The sequence below is a fragment of the Diadema antillarum genome, unplaced genomic scaffold (assembly GCF_040938485.1).
Source record: "Diadema antillarum isolate AM-2024a unplaced genomic scaffold, OU_Dant_1.0 seq00000437_RagTag, whole genome shotgun sequence".
Taxonomy (NCBI): Eukaryota; Metazoa; Echinodermata; class Echinoidea; order Diadematoida; family Diadematidae; genus Diadema; species Diadema antillarum.
Genome location: NW_027271414.1, coordinates 403,337 through 426,852, shown reverse-complemented (window position 1 = coordinate 426,852; position 23,516 = coordinate 403,337). Strand labels below are relative to the sequence as shown.

The 23,516-nt window shown below is 39.3% G+C and overlaps 1 protein-coding gene across 5 annotated transcripts in view; it reads right to left on the bottom strand.

The window, feature by feature from the left end:
* Nucleotides 1-824: 824 nt before the first annotated feature.
* The window catches only part of LOC139732583 (alpha-1,6-mannosylglycoprotein 6-beta-N-acetylglucosaminyltransferase A-like), a 100,300-nt gene continuing 77,608 nt past the window's right edge, over nt 825-23,516 (bottom strand). For all 5 annotated transcript variants that reach the window (XM_071643437.1, XM_071643436.1, XM_071643439.1 and 2 more), the window contains 9 exons: nt 22,002-22,139; nt 18,752-18,885; nt 17,157-17,281; nt 14,900-15,070; nt 9,848-9,994; nt 8,425-8,616; nt 6,949-7,048; nt 5,891-5,948; nt 825-3,516 (listed from right to left, as the gene is read on the bottom strand). In XM_071643437.1, coding sequence (XP_071499538.1) covers nt 3,306-3,516; nt 5,891-5,948; nt 6,949-7,048; nt 8,425-8,616; nt 9,848-9,994; nt 14,900-15,070; nt 17,157-17,281; nt 18,752-18,885; nt 22,002-22,139 — 1,276 coding nt within the window. In that variant the 3' untranslated portion in view covers nt 825-3,305. The remainder of the gene's footprint in view (nt 3,517-5,890; nt 5,949-6,948; nt 7,049-8,424; nt 8,617-9,847; nt 9,995-14,899; nt 15,071-17,156; nt 17,282-18,751; nt 18,886-22,001; nt 22,140-23,516) is intronic.

Here is a 23,516-nt window from a genome sequence, read left to right as displayed (position 1 = left end):
GCATAAAGTCACATCACCAGAATTAGAATGATACATAAATAGACTCTTCCTATTCTCTGTACATCGACGTCACAATTCAGCAAACCTCAAAGATATACTTGTATGACCGCGGGAGAATAAGCATTTTTGCTACAGCAATGCAAGTTTTGAAAAACAAACAAACCAAACAACACTACGAAGCTAAATTTGTGAAGAAGCTCACTAGAAACTATGAAAGAGTGTCCAATGTCGCAGCAAGAATACCATAACACTAATGAAAGAAACTGTCTCATCTATAGCCATTGTACAGATGCAATGATTTTTGCCCGCATTTGTTTGTGTCACTGTCTGTTGACAATGTCATTCACACAGTTATGACTGGATAGTAATGAAAATGTTCAGGATAAACCCGTTGCACAATCAGGAACAAGTGCTCATTTTTTTAGCAGCGAGCCAGGTCATGATCCTCATCAAGTGATCATTTTTATTTTTCTTTCTCCAAAGGATGCACGGCCGGTTCTACGGCAAAAAGGACGGTCACCCCTCTCATGGAGGAGAAAGTGCCCAAACTGCCACGACTGCAGCGACTGACCAGTTGCCATGAAAAAAATGTGACTCGGAAGACCAAGATACGGCCTGCGCTCCCATCAAGAAGGTGACTCTAGGGGGGTGTGTCATCAACGTTTGTCATGACAATCACCATAGTAACAGTCAGTGACCAGAGCATCTCATCCAAAAACCAAGGCGAAACTTGTCAGCGCTGACGTTGATGAAACACCCCCCCAGGATAAGTCCATGACATCTCTAAACAAGGGACAACTTGTACGCTCGGAAGTCATGTAGCTGGGACACCTCCCAGACATTCTTCTCAGTACGTCTCTGTGACGTCACTACATCATCGCCCTGTGGAGATTTGCGCTCTGTGAAGGCTTCTAGATCTACCTTTGGCAATTACATGTACATGTACAAATGTATTTTGTCTTGGATCATACAAAACAGCAGAACAACATTTGAAAAGCTATGAACTGTCACTGTATGAAGGCGGAAGAGGAATGCAGTAGCTGTGCTGGTGAATATTGAAAGTATTATACATGGCTGGAAAAAAAAAAAAAGAAGACGACAAGAACATCTGGATATTCACTGAAAGCATGCATTTGTACAGCTAACACACGATTGCACTTGGAGAACAACTCTTGGATACTGGGCTTGTATGCTCCTGAGGAGAACTTGCATGGGGGGGGGGGGGGGGAGCATTACAAAGATCGTATTAAAACTTCTCAAGTCCAACTTTGGGACAGACATACCTCATGTGAATGGGGAGGATTGAAATTCTTATCACCTCCTCCTTCAAAATGCTGATCACCCACTCTGGGTATGAATTGGTCCCTTTCACCTCTTGTAGATTCTTATGGCAAATGGAAATAGAAAAAGTTGGAAAATGATCTAATATTTCATTAAGTACCAGTACCAACAGCTGTACATACGTCACAGGGTAAAAACCAAGCATAAATTGTACTCACAAACCTCTCACTCCCCAACCCCACTCTCATTAAAAAAAAAAAAAAAAAAAAAATGGGAGATAAGGAGGATATAACAAAGAATTTGGAGTATAGTAAAAGGAACAAAACAAAATTCAAGATGATAAATAAACAAAGTACCACACTGACTGTGAATCACTGCTACTTTTCTAATTTGCAACCTGTTTGTCTTGTCATCAGGCAGCTGCCTGTTCAATTAATATTTGCATCTGTTTAATGTGCTGTGTGCAAAAAGAAAGCCTTCACAATCTCAGTGTGTTTCTCTTTCTCCTCCTCCTCCTCCTCCTCCTCCTTCTTCTTCTTCTCCTCTTTTTCTTCCTCTTCTTCTTTTTCATTTTTCTTCATTCTTTATCTATATTCGGAATTTCTGGTATTTTGCTTGCCAGGATGGTTCATATCAGTCATATCATAAAGGGAAAGTATTGAAAGTTAGAAAACATAATGAGGTATCTTTCATTTTCTCTTTTTTTTATACTTTGAACTTGGCATCGTTTTTCACTTGGATTTTTTGATAGTGACTTGATATCTGAGGCATTTGTGTTATTTGCTCCCCTGCCTAATAGCAAGTCAGTGTAGCACATTCAGACGGGACACTTCAACATGTCCCTTTAATACTAGTGTGGTCAGTTGTCTTTGTTCTTATCACTAGGTGGTCACTATAGCCTGACCATTCACGATGCAAAGTGCAGTATTGAAATGACAGTGATGTCCCCTACATCGTAACCTCTTTCCATCCGTACGATAGCCCGGACCTTGCGACGTTGGATCTAGCATATTTCAGACAGCAAAGTGACAGAAACCTTCGGCTTCTCTGCGACCCATATCACGTCACTGACATAAACTAAAAAAAAAAAAAAATTCAGAATTCGATTGCTAATACTGTTCACTGCTAAAGCCTTATACTGAATGTCCAACAAGGTTCTACGCTTGCCTCCTTTACACCGAAGAAGGCTCCAGCTCACAACTAATCAAACCAAAATATAGATTGCAGAAATATACATACACTACGATCACAGTGGTAAAAAAAAAAAGAAAAAAAAAAGTTGAGGTATGGCCATAACGAGACGTGAAGTTCATGCTGACATATACTCATCTGATGGTGTAAGCCAGAAGGAAAGGTCTTGCCCCCGGTGTGTAGAGAAATAGTGGCAACTGCTTCCGACCAGAAGTTTTCTGTCAGCTTTAATAACAGGTGTATGCAGCAGGTTTTGTCGTCTCTTCCACAGACCCTTTCCTGCTCTCCAAGTCAATCACGTATAATGTGATATCATATTTCCTAATAATACTTTCATTCAAACGTCTTACAATGTGCTTCGTCTCGTACACTAAAATTGCAGTCTCTCCCTGTTTTCTCAACCTTGTACTTACATCACTTATGAAAGCCCAGATATGTTTTCCCCTTTTTTGCACTTTATCATCACATAATGCAGCAGAACCCTAGACCTCTGTTCCTGTCTCACATTAGAATCACGTGGCTTCTCTGCCGCGTGGTCCCACACAGCTCTTTCCGCTGTTTGCGTCAGTGACGGGACACAGACAAACTTTTCCATCATTTGCGTTGCCCCTCAGCGCCGAACCTCGCGCTAGGCTGGGCGTGGCCTTCTGCCGGTCTCTCCTCTGCATCTCAGCGGTCTCATCTCTGTATCATCTCCCCGTCTCATTTATCTCCATCTCTTCCCCGTCACATCATCCTGGGCACCTCATAATATTCCTCTCATCTTGTTCTCACTTTGGAAGTCTCCAAAATCGCCCAAACGGCATCACTTAACTTTGTGTCTTCTATTCTTTTTAGTCTCTACAATGTTTGCACAGGGCCACTTGTCCCCGGATGTAATCCCGGCAGGGGCACACCCGCCTGTGGTTGGTCCCGCCCCCTGCACAGCTGTATAGGAGATGGTGCGCTTGAGTGTAGCATCTCGTGGAGAGGAGAGTGGACTCCAGAGCTGGGGGGTAGACGTCTTCCGCCATGGATGAGGAGCCGCACTTTTTGGTGGTAGCACTGGTGGGAGCAGACGGGAGAGAAAAGTGAGACGATGAAATTAACCCTTTGTGTACTTTAAGTGCCAACTGGCAAAAAAAAAACCCACCCCTGCCCATAGCATTGCACACACCATCCACAGTCCCTGTCACATATCGTCGCTGGGGCGACAAGACCTCGTATCTACAAAATGTCAAATGTTCAGGAGAGCCAAAAAACATGGCGGCCAAAGCACTGTAGCGAATGGGATAATATCCTTTCCTTTGACATGCCGTGGTGGCTTCATCTTTGGAGTTAGACAGTTGGGATTTTTACAGGACATCATTTAACCCACTATTTGCCCATTGATCGAAAAAAGTCATTTTCATCAAAATTGCAGATACAAGGTCTTGTCACCCCAGCGACGATATAAGGTTAATGGTTACACCTGCAATAACCTCTTCTTTTGTTTTTATTCAATTCAATCTGGTTTATTCACAATACTGCCATGGCAGCAAAGTGGCTGCATTGCAGAGTGACATACAGCTGTGAATACTATGAAATATAAAAGTCAGCTTTAGAAACAGGTCTCTTACTGTGCCATGATTAGCATTATTTTTGTACCTGTAATACACTACAGTGAGGGCATTACTAAGAATTACCCACACATAATATTACCTTAGAACAGTCTAACATTGATTTGATTTGATTTACTGTTTCCAGTACTATCATTGTACACACACATACACGTACAATATATGAATTGTTGGTGTCATACATATGTGACCCTGCACCTCAAAACAAACAAAAAGTCGCCAGACATGAATTTTTAGTTAAGACCATATTCTGAAAGAGCAGACTTTAAGCTTTAAAATGATGTATAACTCAAATCAAATGGACTCTCCTAACCTATCTAAATATTGGAAAGAAAGCACAAACTCAGGAAAAGTGTGAACTGAGAAAAGAGGCTCTGAAGTACAGTGTCTATTCAAGCGCTTTAAATCTTTACCGAACCGTGCTGGCTGTGCGATGAATGGGACAAAAAACAGAAAGTAAACCATCAGAGTAACAACAATGAAGAGATTATCAGATTAATCTGAAATTAAGCATGCCTCATTAACACATTCTGTTCATAATTAATGCCAACTTTCAAAGCAGTAGCACTATCCTTTCAAAAGTTATTAGAGTTGAAAGTGAAGAGTGTGGACAAGGTTTTTCAGAAATAACAAAGGACTTCTAAAGACACACCTAATCACAGTATTTTACCAAAAATGTTCGAGATAAACTGCTAAAAAAACACAGTTTCCTGCCCGTTTTATGATACCAAATTTTAGCATTATGTAAAAGAAGACCCGCTCTTTCAGAAAATATGAAACAGTCAAGTTCGTCTAGGTTGACCCATTTCACTTATTTTCCGTCCTCACGCAAAATCAGTGTGTGCGACTTTATGTTCGTTTTGAGGTGCACGGTCACATATACATAAACATATAAGTTCTTAACAAATGTTTTTACAATGAAAATACTGAGATTTCTACATCAATAATTTTACACCCATGATAGTACAATGTACGTCATGCAACATCTCAATTTTTGTTGACTACAGTATAAAATCATGAGCACAAGAAATCTTGCTGCACACCATTCATGTATCTACAAGTGTACAATCTATCCCCAATGCAATAAACTGTATAAATGTGACCGCGCATCACAAAACCAACAAAGAGTCACACACCCTGATTTAATGTGAGGACTCAAAATAGGTGAGACCAATCAATCTGGTCAGTTTTTTAGTTTTTCATATTTTCTGAAAGGGCAATTTTTCTCCATTATACTTTAGTTTGGGATCATGAAACAAAAAATTTTGTTTTTAGTAGTTTTTCTACACACTTTTTCGTAAAATAGTGTGATATGGTACATTGTACATAATGTCCTAGAAGCCCTTTTTTCAGTTTCTCAGAAATGCCTTACACAATCTTCAATTTCAACTCTAACAACTTTTGAAATGATAATGCTACTCCTTAGAAAGTTGGTATTAGTAACGGACAGAATATTTGAATAGAGCATGCTCAATTTCAGCTTAATCTGATAATCTCTTCATTGCTGTTGGCATGGAGTTTTACATATATTTATCCCATTCATTGCACAAAGCACAGCTTGCTATTAAAGATTAAGCACTTGAATAGACTTTAATACTTCAGAGCCTCTTTTCTCAGTACACACTTTTCCAGAGTGTGTGCTTTCTTTCCAATATTTAGATAGGTTAGGAGAGTCCATTTGAATTGAGTTATACATCATTTTAAAGCTTACAGTCTGCTCTTTCAGAATCTATCCTTAACTAAAAATCCATGTCTGGTGACATTTTGTGCAGGGTCACAAATGACCTTGACCTTCACATAACACACTTGGATCCACTTACTTTTCTATTCTCTCAACATTATCAATCTGCTTGAAGAAAGCTGGTTCACATATAAGATCTGAAAGGAAAGAGATAAGAGACATTCGATACTAACCACACAATCATCAAGAGTTAGATATCAAATGAGATGAACAAGTGTTTTTACCTCATTCTCTGTACTATGACAGTTACAAATACAGTAGACTCCCATTATAACGAGGTGCCCGGGAACAGCAGTGTTCTTTCGTTATATAAAAAATATTTCATTATAAACAAACATATAATAAATACAGAACATTGAGCTGATAATCGAGCATGAATTTTTACTTCATTGTAACTGGAATTTCATTATAACCATCATGTTCGTTATAACAAGAGTACACTGTAAAAGCAGAGGAAACTGAAGTTGTGTCAGAAATCAGCTTGTAAACTAGTGAAGTACTCTGACAGCACAGACCTCCGCCAAGCAGCTAATTTCCACCAATGATCTTGTTTTTCCATAGAGATCAGTGATTTCTACTCATATGTTTGCATGCTGAAAATCACCCGAATTCCCAATAAGTCTATTGTTACGTCATCAACCCTCAGCTGCGCGGCGCACACCTTGCCCTAGCAAGAACTAAAGCATGCACTTTAAGTGAATGTATGAAACCTCAAAATTGCGCAGCTTGAACTCCCAAGTTCATTGACCCTACCTGCCAAAATATCAAGAATCCTTCATAAAATCAACAAAAATTCATGGATCACTACCGAAATATAAGAATCTGTACCTTGTGTCATTCTCCACCTTTCCTGTAAGTTTCATCTAAATCCGTTCACAACTTTTTGAATTATTTTGCACACGGACAAACAAACAAACGGTAATGAAAACATAACCTCCCTTGACAGAGGTAGTAATGACATCCTAGCTAAGAGATACAGCATCCTCACACATCCTCCAGGAATGAATGGGATCACTTGTGATCATTCTCAACAATGACTGCTCTTTGATTAATCACAGCCAGTTGGAACTCCATCTCTTCACCTTTATTTTCTTGAAGATACTGCAGCAGACGGCCAAAACGGGCCTTTCAACTTACCGTCCTGCATGCATCTCTCCTTGCAAGACTGACCAATGTCCGACACCTTCACCTTCAGCTGAGAGAGAGGTGGCCATTGCCTCGACCCCGAGCAAAACTCCTGTCGAGATAAATCAGAGAATGAGGAACATGTCAAACTCTGTCCAAGAGTGTCTCAGAGCCCATGAGGGGGAACCCTGAGCCAAATTGGTACTGTTTGATTACATTACTGAAAAAAACCCCAAAGAAACAAAGAATAGAAAGAAACACCAACAAATCCCAGTTTCATATCTACAGTCAACTGCTCTACATTGTGTATACAGTGGACTCCCATTATAATGAAGTCCTCGGGACCGGCAGTTTTCTTTCGTTATATCGAGTGCGCGCGTGTGTGTCACACACAAAGCGCACTGCCATAGCTTCTGACCATCCGAGCATTGAGAATTTAGGGTTTCTGGGACGAACACTGAACTAGGGCTTTCTATAGCTCAGTCGCGAGAGCACCGGGCTAGCAATACGGAGGTCTCGGGTTTGAATCCCGATGGAATCCCATTTTTTTTTGCTCAATTTTCCAATATCGAAATTTCGTTATAACCAAACAAATAAACAATAAGAACACATAGAGAGGAAAACATTGCAACCGTAATTTTTACTTCGTTGTAACCAGAATGTCTTTACAACTGTGCTTGTTATAATGGGAGTGTACTGTGTAAGTTTACTAAGCTTCAGAATCAAAAATGTCAGTTGGAAGGGGGTGTGGTCTGATCGCACAGTGCGGGATGTTCAGTCACGTTAATGGTCATGTGACCTGGCTTGCCTCCAGAGTTGTGAAACCGGTTGTATCGTGTAGTGTGTAGTGGCTTTTAGGATTATGGGGGAAAAAAATGGGACCCTGTGTGAGAAAACCCACAAGAATTAATCAGAAAATAATTTGTTCCATCTTGGGTCAAATGGTGAAAGGAGAGATCATCACCTTTAAAACTAATACATATAAGTTGGCAGATTGGATGTTCCCAACTTGAAAAGACCCCCAAAGTTTGATTGTCCCTTTTGCAAGCCTGATATTTGGTTCACTTCATGAGCTGGTATATTGCATATTAAGACCTTTCTTCACACTTATAAAGCTGTAAACTTGGTGATGATGAAGAGGGAATGGATATACATTGTACATGTACTATAGAGTTCGACTAAAGTAATTTGTATCTCCCAAAAAATCCAACTGTTATTCTTGGTACAAAAGGATGTACATGTACATTCTCACGTGACATGGGAGTTAGTTTTTCATTTCTTTCTTTTTTTTTAAAACAAATTTTACTGTGTACTCAACTGTAAGATTATATAAACGATTTTGGGAGACACAATTCTTCAAACATGCAAAATTTTGTGACCTTTGCAAAAGGGGCATACTACCTCCATACTACCTCCATACTACCTCCATACTAGTATATGATTTGTAGTCAATGGTGAAGGATCATGGAGCTGTAAGGGACCCCTCACCTGTTTCTGGATGTACACACTGACTCTTTCCAGCATGCCATGGCAGGTAAACTCAAAGGGAAGGTACGGCGTCACACTGTCCAGGTCAGCTATGGTCTGGAGGGTCTTGTCCAGCTCCGTGCTCTGGACGTCCACCGTCCACACGTGGGGCGTGCCGATGAAGACCTCGGCGTACGGATGCTGGGACGTCAACTGAAGGTGGAACAAAGAGTTCATAAAGCGGAATATAATGACTATCAAGTGTGTGTCACAGCAATTGAAGTCTCTCTATGGGAGAATTGCTTCGTTCAACTATTTTAAAACTACTGACCGCTGATGGACACATATTATGTTGTATCTATTAATACTGACAATCAGACTTACACTATGATTCATCCAGCCAGCCATCATTTCATGTTTGCTGCCTCATGCACTGCTGAGATGCTTTTCTTCAGCCCAGCTTCCAAAACGATCATCTTTATCTTTTTAAATTTGTTTTTGTTTAATATTTGATCTTCATTTTATGGCATTTTATACCGCATGTCCAGATACAATTGATTTTTCTTTCCACAATCCATAATATCACTTTAAATTTTCTTATATCTTCAGGCCTATCATTCAGAAATCAATTTTATAATAGTTTTGAGCAATAACAAACTTGTTGCTCCTGAAAATAATTAAAACACCCTCCTGCTAAATTCATGCAAGTGGCTTTACTTAAACCACATTCAAGAAGCATCTGAAAAAAAATTTAATATCATTAAGTATAGTGAACGTCAACTGTAAGCACTTTCGGTACCCTGGTGAGAAGGACAAACATTACAAGTACAGTCCAACCTATCTATAGTGGTCACCAAAGGGGAAACAAAAAGAGTAGCCATTACAGACAGGCGGCTATTATACACCATAGATGGGTTCTCTGACATGTTATGTGTATCACCTTGTACGTACATGTTATATGCACATACAAATACATGTATACAGCCTGTACGTATGTTGTACATGTACATGGGTATTAGTTAGTATGCACATGTTTCATGCATTGAACAATACCATATTTATCGACCATGTTATGGTACCCTTGCATCCATGCAGCAGACGAGCTTTTCACAATATGCATTTATATTCACTATGCCTGAATGATCATTGAACTGTCGGCCATGCCATGACCAGCACAGCTGCAAAGCAACAGATGGCAACTATATACACAGGGTTTTCTATGGCTTTTCTCTAGGGGGAATTTTCAGTGGCCATAATTATATGGCACATGGCTGCCGAGGTACATATGTAGCTTTGACTGTACTTGGTATTATCACTGACATTATTTACAATCATGAGCACACACACATAAAAAAACAAACTACAGTGTAACAAACATCACATTTTCAGTCACCAGCATCATCGCCATTTTGATTTTGTGAGAACCACGATAATCATGACATACCTTTCTGGCCGTAGGCTTCCCCTGGAAAAATTTGGTGTTCTTGGAGTTCTTGGGAGGATTGAACTTGGGGTTCAGGAAGGCACAGCCATTGGCGACAGCTTCCAGGGGCGCGGGACCCTCATAGGGAAAGCCAAGCCCTATGAACAGCTGTGGATGAACACAGGTGTACATTGTAGTATGTGTACTTAAAAGACAGATAATTTACATTCAGTAACACAGTCATGCTGCTTGCCCACATAGATTCTGTTTGCACAAGCGAATCCTATGAGCAAAAGGCAGGCAGACAAATAGAGACAAATATAAACCAATAAAAATCAGCATACTAAATTGTATTTGTCCCATTAAAATTGGTGTAGTTAAGCCCTCCCATGCGATTCTGAAAAGCCCATAGATTTTATATAGAACTGACTATATTTCCATTGGCACCGACCTATTGTAAAACGAGGAATTTTCGCGTGCATTTTAATTTCGCGAATTTCACGAGCGCCGAAATTCGCGAAATTAAAATGCACGCGAAAGTTTTTGTCTACACTACATGCATTGAACGCCAGTGGCAATTCGCGAAAATTTCATGCCACGAAAAAGGCTGTCGGATCCAATTTGGGAAAATTTCATGCCGCGAATATATCATGTTTTACAGTAACCCTAAAAGTTTGCAGAAATGTATCAGAAGCTTCTTCCTCGTATATCAACCCCTGTACACATATTGTACATATACACATACATGCAAATTTTCATGCAGAGTCAACCATTCAGAGATCCCCCCCAACAATAATAATGAAAAAAAAATCAAGGTCACAAATTAAAAGAAGTGATGTTATGCCCTAACAACTGATTCATTGCTTTTATACTCAAGCATTACACTTGTACATGTACTGTACAGTGTATGATTCTATTTTGGGTCAATAATACACGGTGCAAGTATAACCTCCTCTTCCAATGCAATCAAAGAAACAATTACTGCTGAGATATCATCACACAGCAATGAATGAAATACAAGGAAGCTGCAAAAAAAAAAAAAAGTTCTTTCCTATGACTTCACTTCAAAAGTGAAATTGAGTCAAGATTAGTGTACAGATTCAATGGGATATTTGTGAGTTGTCTTGACCACATCATCACCTTTTCAAGTAATTTGAATAATGCGTCGTTACGTGGTAGTGGCCACTACTATGAAGACACAATAAACTTCAAAATTTGATACTATTTACAAGGGAAACAGGATTTGAATCAAATTCTTATACTGCAACTAGCATCATTCCCTCTGAGTGGTGGAGTGTAAATAAAAACAGTGCAAAAACTGAAACAAACAAACAAACAAACAAACAAACAAACAAACATTCAGCAGCTACAGTATCATACCCGACATGAGTATGGATGGAATGATGATAATGAGGTATGGTGTAAAAAGTTTAAGGGTAAGCAACAATCCTCCAAATGACAGCAGTTGTGACAAAACAAACTTCAGGGTGAAGAAAAGAATAATTGTATGTACTTCAAACCCCTTTTCTTCAGAGTAGCACCTCTATATAAGTTTGATTTTTTTTTTTCATTGCCTATTTCAGTAGGTTAGGAGCAGCCTGCTTTGATGAGTAATGTTTCACTGCAACTGATTGACAAATTTTGACCTTCATCAATGAACAGCACCCATTAGGCAGAGTTTTAGTAATAGCCCTCATCTGATGATTAAAAATCTTGGGCTCATATCAGGGGCGGATCCAGGAATTCTGTATTAAAGGGAAGTTGCCTTTACAAAACTATCAGGGGGCGCACACGCAAACATTTCTTCATCTTCATTACTTTTGTTTTAACACAAAATAAAGGGGGGGGGGGGGGGGGCATGCACCCGGTGCACCCACCTCTGGATCCTCCACTGCATTTACAAGTACTCAAGTTGCACTCAAATCATCAATCTCCTGAACACTAGACAGGCGTCATATCCACTACCAGCGTACCTACACTGTAGGCTACCAAGCTCTTGACTGACAGCCAGTGCTGGTTATAGCAGAACCTGTACCATCAGGTACTGCATATTTAATTTATGGATTCTTGTGTCAGGTTGCTTTTAATTGAAACTGATTGACAGATTGCCTCTCATCACTGGTGTAAATATTGATGCATCATTACAGAGCGATGTAAGCATCTGTCCTCTCAAAACCTGAACTCAAAACATGAACTTACATGTAACTCAAAATCTTTTTGATTATGTGCAATAGTTGTGGGATTCAGGAGGGAATTTATATTGATGATGCAATTTATGAATAATATTATTCACACAGGTGCTTGCATCGGCATTTTTGTGTCACTGCTTAAGGGCTAGTCTGTTTTCTTTTGTTAATGTTGCTGCTTCAGTTTATAGCGGGGTGAGGGGAAGGAGAGGGGACAGGGACTGGGAACGGTTATGTAGGCAACAGGGAAAGATTTCTGGCTTTTAACATTATGTCAATTGATTCAGTTTTACATTATGATTCTATACAATTGTTCTTCCAGTTTGACTTTGTATGTACAGTATGTTTTCAATTATTTATTTATCAAGTGCTTTTTTTGTGATCTCGACATTGTAAACACCATCATTTAAGTATGTAGAAATCCCACAACAAATTTCCTGTAAACGTTTTATTTCTTTTTTGTGTGTGTTTATTGGACGATTAAAATTGAATTGAATTGAAATGATGACTCCTTGGGTTTTCCCTTGTGTGTCACAAGCCACAGTGTTCACCGCACACTTCATAGCAGTGGCTTTGATTCTGTAATAATCGCACTTCCTGCTCTGTACATTGTACTTGATACAATTTGTGTAAGCTGTATGTTTTGTGTGTGGTCAATTTGACCCCCCCCCTTCAGATCTCGGCCGCCGATCGCGCGATCGCTGCAAAATTTTGCCTGAACATAGAGCCGGATGTCAACTACAAGATTACATGGTCATACAAGAGAAAAAATTTTATTTTCTATTTTCAGTAAATTAATTATGCAAATTTACGCATGAAATCATATTTTCACCTATACTTCCATTAAAAAGACTGAATGATTGCTAAATTTTTGTGTAAGAATTCCTCAAGACACATTGAACAATTTTCTTGTAAAAAAAATAGCACTATCAAAATCAGTTTCTTTTGTTTTTAATTGTTTTGTTAATTTCTTATGTATTTCGTTGTTTTTTTGACCTTTTGTTTTCTATTGTTTTATGGCCAAAATTTGTTGAAGGCACTTTATCAAGCTTATCTACATTAAAATTGATTAATTTCAATGGTTAAAAGTTGAAATAATCTAATTTATATCAATTTAACCAAAAAACACAATTTGCGTTGGATTTGCACACGATATCATGAATTTGAGCCATTTTCGGGTTGACATGCATACGCAAAACATTACGTAACTTCAAAACGGTGTACCCGGACATCGCAAATTTGGTCTCAAAATATGCGGGAGACTTCAAAGAAAAAAGTCATGAAACGACGCGGCAAAATCTTTGCGCGTTGCTGTATCGCGGCGCGAAATGTCGAGGGGGGGTCAAATTGACCCCCCCCCCCCCCCCCCCCCCCCCCCCCAGTTAGAATAGGGTTAAAAGACACAATTTCTTCATCTCTGGTGTCTCATAAGACACAATTTCTTCCTGACGCCACTCATGATTTGTCAAGGGTGTTATGATTCCACGCAGCCATCACGGAAGAGGAAGTGGATTTATCGATACATGTTCAAGAGAAACCACACACACAGTCATTTCCGTTCATGTATACAGGAAGTGAATACACTACCCTGAGACATCAGTTACATTGTAGTGTTTCCAAAGCAACTATTTTGAGGCATGGGGCAGGCTGATTGTTTAGAGACACTCCTAGCCTTTTTTCCAGACCCTCTCACTGTTGTTAGCACTGGCAATTGCAAGTTAGTGCAGTGAGCCAAACAGCAGAAGCATAGTGCGACAGTGTAAGGGCTTTTAGAGATTTGCAAATCATTGCTATTCATTTGCAGACACACAGCTGAACTAGCCTATTAAAGTGAATACTCTAATGTTGACTAATTCAGAGAATCACGTTGACCAGCAGAATTGCTTGATTTACCCATCAGTCATTAGTGCTAGGTTTGATATGTGAATTAGCTTCTTCACTCAAGAGATCTGCTGTCTGTTTGTGATTTTCCCTACAAAAGACTGGGAGCAAAATTTGTTTATTCAAAGGCCTAGACGTTTAGCAATTTGGACTCAGTCTGGTTTCCGAAGGCTCTCTTTCCGGAGCTCGGTGGCGTACAACTCTGTCCAGTGCAGTGACTCTCTGCCCTCTTCTCATGCAATTACCATTAAAGTGCATGAGCCTTGAAGAAAGGCTACAATCACTCTAGCTGCATGGAATCCTCATTACTTTAATAGTCTACACATGTCATTGACAAACTGGCTTCATTCTACAGCACTAATTGAAATTGCATTCTACAACTGTATCTATTTTGGAATTAATTAGCTCAGACTCATGAAGGGAACTCCGCTACAAATTAAAATTGACTGTTGATAGAAATTGTAAAAGGACAATGAAAGATATCTATACAGTCAGACCCCCTCTCAAAAACAAACAAATACAAAACAAAGAAAACAAGATTGAGGGTTACACAAGCAATTTTGTAGATTTTCAATTTGTTTTGTTTTGTTTTGTTTTTTACAAAGCTATTAGTAAAATTCTTGCAGTCATTATCCATGCAAATATTAAGGTAAGGTGAAGATGTCATTATTTGTTGAATCTCACAGAGAACATTCATACAGGATCAAAGATAATAATGACTATGACTTCTCCTTAAAAAATACACGAATATTATACTGCCTGATAATTCAATTTTTGGAAAAACTTGATGTTAAGGACATAGATTCTTTTTGTTCAATTCACACTTCAATTAAAACAGAAAAGTACTAAAAAGAAAAAAATAGACAAAGTAAAAAATTTGTGTGCAGGGCTGATAATCTACAATGCATGCTAGATACAACTCTAGTCTACCTTTGCAAACACATTTGCATTCAGAAGAAAACGACAACAACCAAAACAAGACAAGAAAAAGACAATGTACACCTACCTTAGTCTCTTTCAAGAGCTGCTGTATTTCGGCCCCTGAAACAATGCCATGGTTCTGGACGTAATCTGGGATTGCCCGCTTCTCTGCCACGTTACTCTCGTTGAGGAACACCGTCGCGTGGATTTCAAATTTTTTGTGAATCTTGTCCAGGTAACCCTTGATCCAGTTTTCCTGGAACAAAGAAAGAAACAACAAACAAAACATACAAACACTGAATATTTATCATCAGTACACATTATCATAAAAAAACACTTATCATAATCTTCACATACACAGACAAGTTACTCATCTAATATTGGATATTCCTAACCCAACAAAATGCAGTGTTGTACACATAGGACCCACATACAGTGTAGATGACAGAAAATCAAATAAGAGAGGGCACCATTTTTTTGTGAAAAGGAGCTTTGAAGTTAACCTGTTGAGAACGGTTTGATTTTGCTACAACACTAATATTTCCATAGACACCTGCCTGAGCATTCTCGGGACTCGTTCTCAACGGGTTAAGGTTCCATTCAAGTGCACAAAGTTACCATTTTACAATATGTAGAACAATCACATAACTTTTCTTTTGTTTAAAGGGGAAGGCTAGTAACTGATCAGTGGGAATCAGTGGGAATGCTGGAGGATGATTGTTCCAATCCTTGTGGGATTCATTTAAGAGTACATTATATATTTCTTGTTGTGTGAAAATTATTTGCTTCAGAACGGTCTCATATTCAAGTAATGTGCAGATTAATGCTCCGTCACGGACCAGGGACGCTAACCTGGAAGCATTAAACTGCACATAACTACTTGAATATGAGACCATTCTGAAGCAAATCATTTTCACACAACAATAGATATACAATGAACTCTTGAATGAATCCCATAAGGATTGGAACAATCATCTCCCAGCATTTCCACTGATTCCCACTGATCAGTTACTAGCCATCCCCTTTAAGCCTTATACAATGTATTTCACAATCCTATGCTTATACTAAACAGGAATCTTCATGCATGATGTGTTTATGAGGTCTAATTTTTTTTTTTTTTTTTTTCAAGTGATGATGTTTGTTCATCATGCTTGGCATGTAAAACCCTATGACTTAAGCACAGAAATATTGATGTGTTTTTCAGTTTACCGTGGCGGAACGATTAACCGTGCTTTACAAATTGAACCGACCGTGGAATTTACATTCAGCTCTGAAAGCACTGCTGTAGGGGAAATGCAAAGGTTGAAGGTCACACCAGCACAATGAGGGCAAACTGTCTGAGCAGTTCTCTTCACAGAATAACATCCACGGTGTACTGGGCATACTCTACAAGTCCAGCATACACCTCTGTACAACACCTACAACTGTAAATAGATCCTTGTCATTTGACTGGTTGTTTGACATTGATCATTTGTCCCATTTTACTATTACATCATTGTTGAAAAATTGTGGCTCCATTTACCGTGCAATCTGGGATCCATGCGATTTGTTCCATTTGAGAGCCTGGCACACTATGTACCTTAAAGGCATAATTTACCATTTGCAGATGAAACAAAAACCCAGCATTAGTGCTTTAAAATAGTTCTGAAATGTGAGTTAGGGATAGAAACAACCACTGTAAAAATTTGAATCCCTATATTCGATGTTAAGTATTGTTAAATACACAAAACGTGAATAATAGCTATAATGAGGATGCTTCCAGACTAAACCGTATACAGTTATGGTTTATTGAGAAAAATACTGATATCTCCTTATATTTTAGGCTTTATTGCGAAAATTTTATATGGTAGGATGTTTTGTGATACAACCGATCTACAAATATGCATTAAATGTTATATCTTGAACATTTTTTAAATCACTGCTCCCACAGGTAAACTGCACCTTTAAATATTGACTGTAAAATGTTTGTGTTTGCAGAGTGCATACAAGCAAGCATATTGATGGACAGCGTGCTAGCGTATAGCGCTCAGCACTCCCTCGATCTCATATCTCGCACATTCTCTCTTGTTTCTACATTCATCACACATCAAATGACAAGGATCTCTCTTTATGTTGTAGGTGCTATAAAAAAACTAATAATAAATGTTTTTCATTCGTGCAATAGACAAAACATTTCATCCGGTGAAAGATGAAATTATTGATCCATCCAATGAGGCGCAGCCGAATTGAATGGATCATTTCATACATTGTATTTCACCTAATAAAAAATTCTGTCCATTGTACTCATAAATATTCATTATTTGTATATTAATCCTACGTCATCAACGGAGAGGAAAACTCACATTCCAGAAGGACGCCCTCTTGCCGTAGACAAGAGCCTTGTTTTGACGCGGTGCCGGCTTCTCCACCACTTTCTCCACTTCATGATCTACCACAAAGCCCATGAAGGAATTATCGGGTGTGTGGGCTGCAGGTATCCCCCCAAAAACCCAACATAAACAAACACAAATAAAAGAAATCATGTTGAGTTACACACAGAACTACAAGCATGAACCAAAAGGACAACACAAAGAAGAAAGACATCAATAGTTGAGCTATTTTAGGAGTGGACAAATCTCCTGAACAGATATTTAGCAGTAGAATGGAATTTCATACTGTTTAATACATTTCTTTTGATTGAGATAATCTTCTTCTCTGGAATTTAAAGGGGATGGCTAGTAACTGATCAGTGGGAATCAGTGGGAATGCTGGGGGATGATTGTTCCAATCCTTGTGGGATTCATTTAAGAGTACAACTAATGTTGTGTGATAATTATTTGCTTCAGAATGGTCGATCATATTCAAGTAATGGGCAGTTTAATGTTTCCAGGTTAGCATGCCTGTACAGTGACGAGGCATTAAACTGCACATTACTTGAATATGAGACCGTTGTGAAGCAAATCCTTTTCACACAACAGTAGATACGTATATAATGTACTCTCAAATGAAACCCACAAGAATTGGAACAATCATCCCCCAGCATTCCCACTGATTCCAACTGATCAGTTACTAGCCATCCCCTTTAAGATATGTCATGTTAATAGTTACTGCCTCACATATTACGAAGCAAAATCATGAAAGCAACTACAACAAAAGGGAAATTGATGATTTTTTTTTTTTGTGTGTGTGTAACACACAGCATGAAGAACTGAGCACAAGCTGGGATTAATTTTAATCTTGGCTTGCTGTGACTGCTACATGTACTTTGTATTTATTGACTGGAGCTGTTATTTTCTTGTTCTAGTTTTAGTTTTGTCCAAAGTTTCAATGAACCATTTAAAATGCCATAATCATATTTTACCACTGGGACAGTAATGTGAGAATGAGAGCTTTATGGTTTCCTGTTCACCGAGTCTTGCTCAAATATTTAGGTTAATGGGAGCCCTGCTCGTTTGTGAATCACAGCAGGGGATGTTACAGCTCTGACACAATGACCCTAAAATGAAACAACATCAGTATTAAGTGACATTGGAATGTGGTGTTACATTTTCAGAATAGATGAATTTCATCTTTATATGCTACACTATTGTAATTACGCTGACTAAATTTATATCTGAAAGCTTTAATTCATACAAACTCAAAAGAAGGTTAAAAAAAACAAACATGTATATTGGTGAATTAAAAAAAAAAGATGCGTGTACAACTAGATAAGGGAATTCCCCATGACAGATGAAGTGTTTTGACCAGACACATTAAGGATGAATTATCACCACCACCACCACCACCATCATCATCATCATGATAATGATGATCATCATATTGGCATATATTGCTCAGAGTATTCTTAAATAAATACTGGTCTATGTCTCCCTACGGTGGTGGCGGTGGGGGGGGGGGGGGGGGGAGGGGGGAGGATTAGGAGAAACCGCTGGGCTACCAGAAAGATGGGCACACTCACGGAACATGGTGAAAAACTGACGCGGCACGAGGTTCCAGTTGCCCCAGCTAGACTTGGACCCAGACCTTTTGGCGTATGTGTCCAGGTTGAAAGCCGGCTCGGTGCCAAACGAGTCAATCACCCTCAAGATGCAGCTGTATTTCATGTCAAAGGGAGAAATAATATTTGCAGGAATGCTATCACAGAGAAACCAAAGTACTGTACATTCACCCCAATGCTCCCTCCAGTGTTGAACAAATTATTTAATAAAGTTAATCAATCTGTTCCCTGAAAACTGTGCCTTGCATTGACATGTGGAATACTGGGATGTGTTCAGGCAAATATTATTCTCCATGCTTTCTGGAGGAGCTAGGTTCTTTTAACATCTCAAAACAACATAACAAAAAAAAAACATTATCACTTGTTCTGTAGAGAATACTGATCTTAAAATTCCATAAGTGCTGAATTTCACATTAAATTTCACTGAAACTTCTAAATTGCACTGTTATACAATTTCAGGCTACTTTATACCGAATTGAACTTGGACATGACAAAAAAAAAAAAGCACCTCAATCCTTTGGTGTCTGAACTGGTCTCACAGCTGCCCTGCCAGGGCCTAAACTGCCCTTGTGTGTGTGTGTGGAAGGGGGTTCTTGGAGGGCATGGTGTGTGAAATCCTAGTATGCTTTATTGCCTAGTGCATATCATCCCTGCTTTTAATACCCTCCACACTTTGCAATCTGACCTCAACAAATTCTCCAACTATTTTTTTTACACCCATGCAAAACAGAGTATCAAAATTATACAGCTTCCCTCAGTGAGACAAAGGAGGACATTCCAAAGAACCTCAGGGGGTGCAAGGGTTAGCTGTTAGCTCATAATGCTGGAATAAAAAAAAAAGGTAGAAAGTAAAAGGCATTCCTAACTATTTATCAGGAAGTGTAGGTAGGGCACACACACAGTTTCCTGGTGTTTTTTTTCATTGGAAGAGGAAAAAGGACAGTACTCTTGCCTTGACCTAGCCCTAATCCAGACCTAATTCCTACCATCTGTCACATGACCCAGTGTAAATGGCTACGGCTGTAACTTATTATCCCTAAAAGGCAAATCGACCCCCAGTGTTGCTGACTCACTGTCATGGGACCGGCTACCAATCTCCCACTCTGTATGCTTAACCCCCCCCAGTCCTCATCATGCCAAATAAAAGTCATCCAATTTGATGAGTTCTACAAATCCACCGAAACTCCATTAATCCAACACCAGGGTTGGGGAATATAATCACAGCGAACATACTACTTCAGATGAACAACATAGATACTTGAATACTAAGTACATGTATCTTGCTATCTAGCTACATCACTTTATCAGCACATGCTATTTGATGAACCGTCAATGCAAGAACAAAGTCAACCTCATTATGACTATCCTAACTTCTCTGCGATTAGAACTGTAAGGATTCACATGCAATCTTTTAAGTTATGATTTAAAAAAATATGTATTTTTCATGTGATCAACAATATGAAAGTCTTGCTTTACAATTTGCCTGTGGCTTTTTAAAAAAAAATCTACAGAGCTTAGACTCTGTCTTAGAGTAAGTTATCTTTCCTTATCACTACAGAGATTAAAGCAGATGGTGTAAACCATTTTCTTAAATCCTCCTCATATCTTTTCAGATTCATCTCCTCCAATCTCAAAGGGTTCACTCCTCTCTCACCATCATTCATCCAATCCACCCCCAACTCTCTGTGAATACCCCCCAACATCTTGGATCTACACTACTCCTTTTGTTAACCCGTTGAGGGTGAGTTCTGAGTACACTCGGGCAAGTGTCTATGGGAAATGCGTGTTGTAGCAAAATCAGTCCATCCTCCAATGGGTTAATAATGTATTGCACAGTAATCCCATGGTCCCATCTCCTTGCATCCACCCTATCCTACTTCTTTGATTCTACCTCACCCTATCTGTTTGATACCATTTATGAAATAGGCCCTTGGAAAATCATGTCATTACCTCTCATTGAATCCATCCCACCACATTTCGTAGACTCTACCTCACCCTATCACTTTCAAATCATTCATCCTCATTTCTGTGCATCTACTCCACCCCATCTTCTCGACTTTATGTCACCCAAGCTTCTTTCAACCACTCCATCTCATGTCCTCAAATGCATCCCACCCCATTTTCTGTTATCTTCTTGAGATCCCCCCCCCCCCCGATTCTACCTCACCCTAAATATTTGTAGCCATTCAACAAGCTCTTGGAAACATTTTTTAACCCATATCACTGACTCCATCCCAGCTCATCTCCTTGTTTCTACCTCATCCTATCTTCTTGGAACCATTTTATCCCATCTCACTGCATCCATCTCAACCCATCTTCTTGATTCTACCTCATCCTATCACCTTGGAAAAGTTTTATCACATCTTATAGCATCCATCCCATCCCTATTCTTTGATTCTACCTCATCCTACTCTCTATGAAACAATTTCATCCATTCTCCTTGCATTCATCCAACCCCATCTCCATGGTTGTACCTCAGGACCCATCTCCTTGAAGCCATTTCATCCCATCTCCTTGAATCCATCCCACATCATCTCATTGACTCCTCCTCACCCTCTCTTCTTGGAACCACTCAATGTCTTTTCCTTCCCACCACCCCACTTCCATCTTCCTGATTCTATCTCATCCTTTCTTCTTGGAACCACTTCACTACATCTCTTTGAATGCACCTCAACCCATTTCCTTGATATTACGTTGTACCTCACCCTATATACATGTATTTGAAACCATTGATACATGTATGTAGCTGCTCTTGGAACCATTTCACCCTTCTTGCATCCACCCCACTCTATCTCTTCATTCTACCTCACCAAATCTCCTTGGAACAATTTAATCCACCTCCTTGAAGACATCTCATCTAAACTCCTTAAGTCTACCTCATCCTATCTATTTGAAAACATTAACAGCTCTTGGAACCATTTCATCCTTCTCCTTGCATTCAAACCCTATCTCCTTCATTCTACCTCATCCAACCTCACTGGAACAGTTTCACCCAGGTCCTTGCATCCACCCCACCCCATCTGCTTGATTCTCACCCTCTCCATCACCTTGCATCCAACCCTCTCTCATCACCTTGCATCTACCCCTTTCCATCACCCTCAATCTCTCTCCCCCCCCCCCCCCCCCCCCCCGCCCCCTCCGGAGTCCATCCTTCGCCCCATTCCAGCTCTTCAATCTTAATGGCGCTTTCCAGGTGTTCACACCGTCTCACCTGAACTGCTGCCACTGTCCACCGATGGTCTTCTTCAGCTGCTTCATACCCACGATGTCAATGTAGACCAAATCATAGAGATGTTTGCCTTTCACTGGACAGCTCCCTTTGCCAGTCAAGCCCTTCTTTCTCAGTAGACTGTAATGATACAGAGAACACAAGAAAAAAAAAAGAGTTTACAATTATACCTCCTGCATTCACTCGTAACTGGCTTCTGTTTTGCTTTTTTCATTTTTGTCTATGTTTTATATAGATGTTTTGTTTTCTTTTGTTTTCTTTCTTTTTAATGGTGGGATGCATTACATGTATGAATCTGGGCAGAAGCTAGACATAAGCACATATGGTACACACACATTAAAGGGAAAGTATAGCGAGGTGAGGATTCAGCTTTTGTCTTTTTGTGAGATACTCTGTTATAGGAACCACTTTGTGACATGTTAACCTGTTGAGGACGAGTCCCGAGTATACTCGAGCAAGCGTCTATGGGAAATGCGTGTTGTAGCAAAATCAAAATATCCTCGACGGTTTAAAGAGCATGCAATCCAAGAGGAATTCAAAGTTTATTTCATGAAAATCTGTTTTGAAATGGCCGAGATATCCAAGAACAAAGTAAAACAAAGCATTTCTAATGAAAGGGGGGGGGGGATGCCACCTTTTATTAAGATTGCTTCGTTTTTGATATCTCATCCAATTCAAAACCAATTTCCATCAACTAAACTTTAAATTCCTCTTACAAATTATATGCTCTTTCATATTTCATAAGAGATTCATCTAAAAAAGTCATTCAAAAAGAAATCTGAAGCCCCATGTTAACCGAAACTGTACCATCCAAACCTTGTCATCATGATCACTGGTATTGGCAAGCTGCTTTCTCGGGAGAGTTAAAAAAAACCAACACATTCTCTGTTTTAGGTCTCTGTCCATAGCAGTTTTAATACAGGACACATACACTCAAAACTCATAGAATTATATCCCTCCAAGCGTCTCTCAAAACAATCCTACTTGTATCACGACTGTCAAATCCTGGCATCAGTGACATTAACAACCATAATAGACACACACACAAAAAAAAAAAACCACTTGCATGTCTGCAGAAAAATAAGAGCATGGGACTGTGGGTCTGGCAGTGATAGATGATATTAACAAGAGATGAAATTACAAGAGTGAAGAGATGATAAGGACATATATTCCTCTCTCCAATCACTCTATATAAGAAAGCATAAACCTGCCATCAAGTCCACACCATCAGAACCGGTAGCTTATTTGACATCAAATAAAACTCTCACCAGATGGTTAAGTTTTGCACTGAAATAATAAAGAAGGGTTTGTATGCTCTTTTGCTTGTCTCTGTACCCAGCAGTACCGTGTGAAATCTCTCAGGGTGGACAAACTCAAGCTCACTTCAAAAGAAACGCTGGAAATTTCACACATATGCGCGAGAGAAAGATAGAGAGTGAGAGAGAGAGAAAAAAAAAATCTGGAGGAAGATTGAATGAATGGTAGAACTCTATGTTG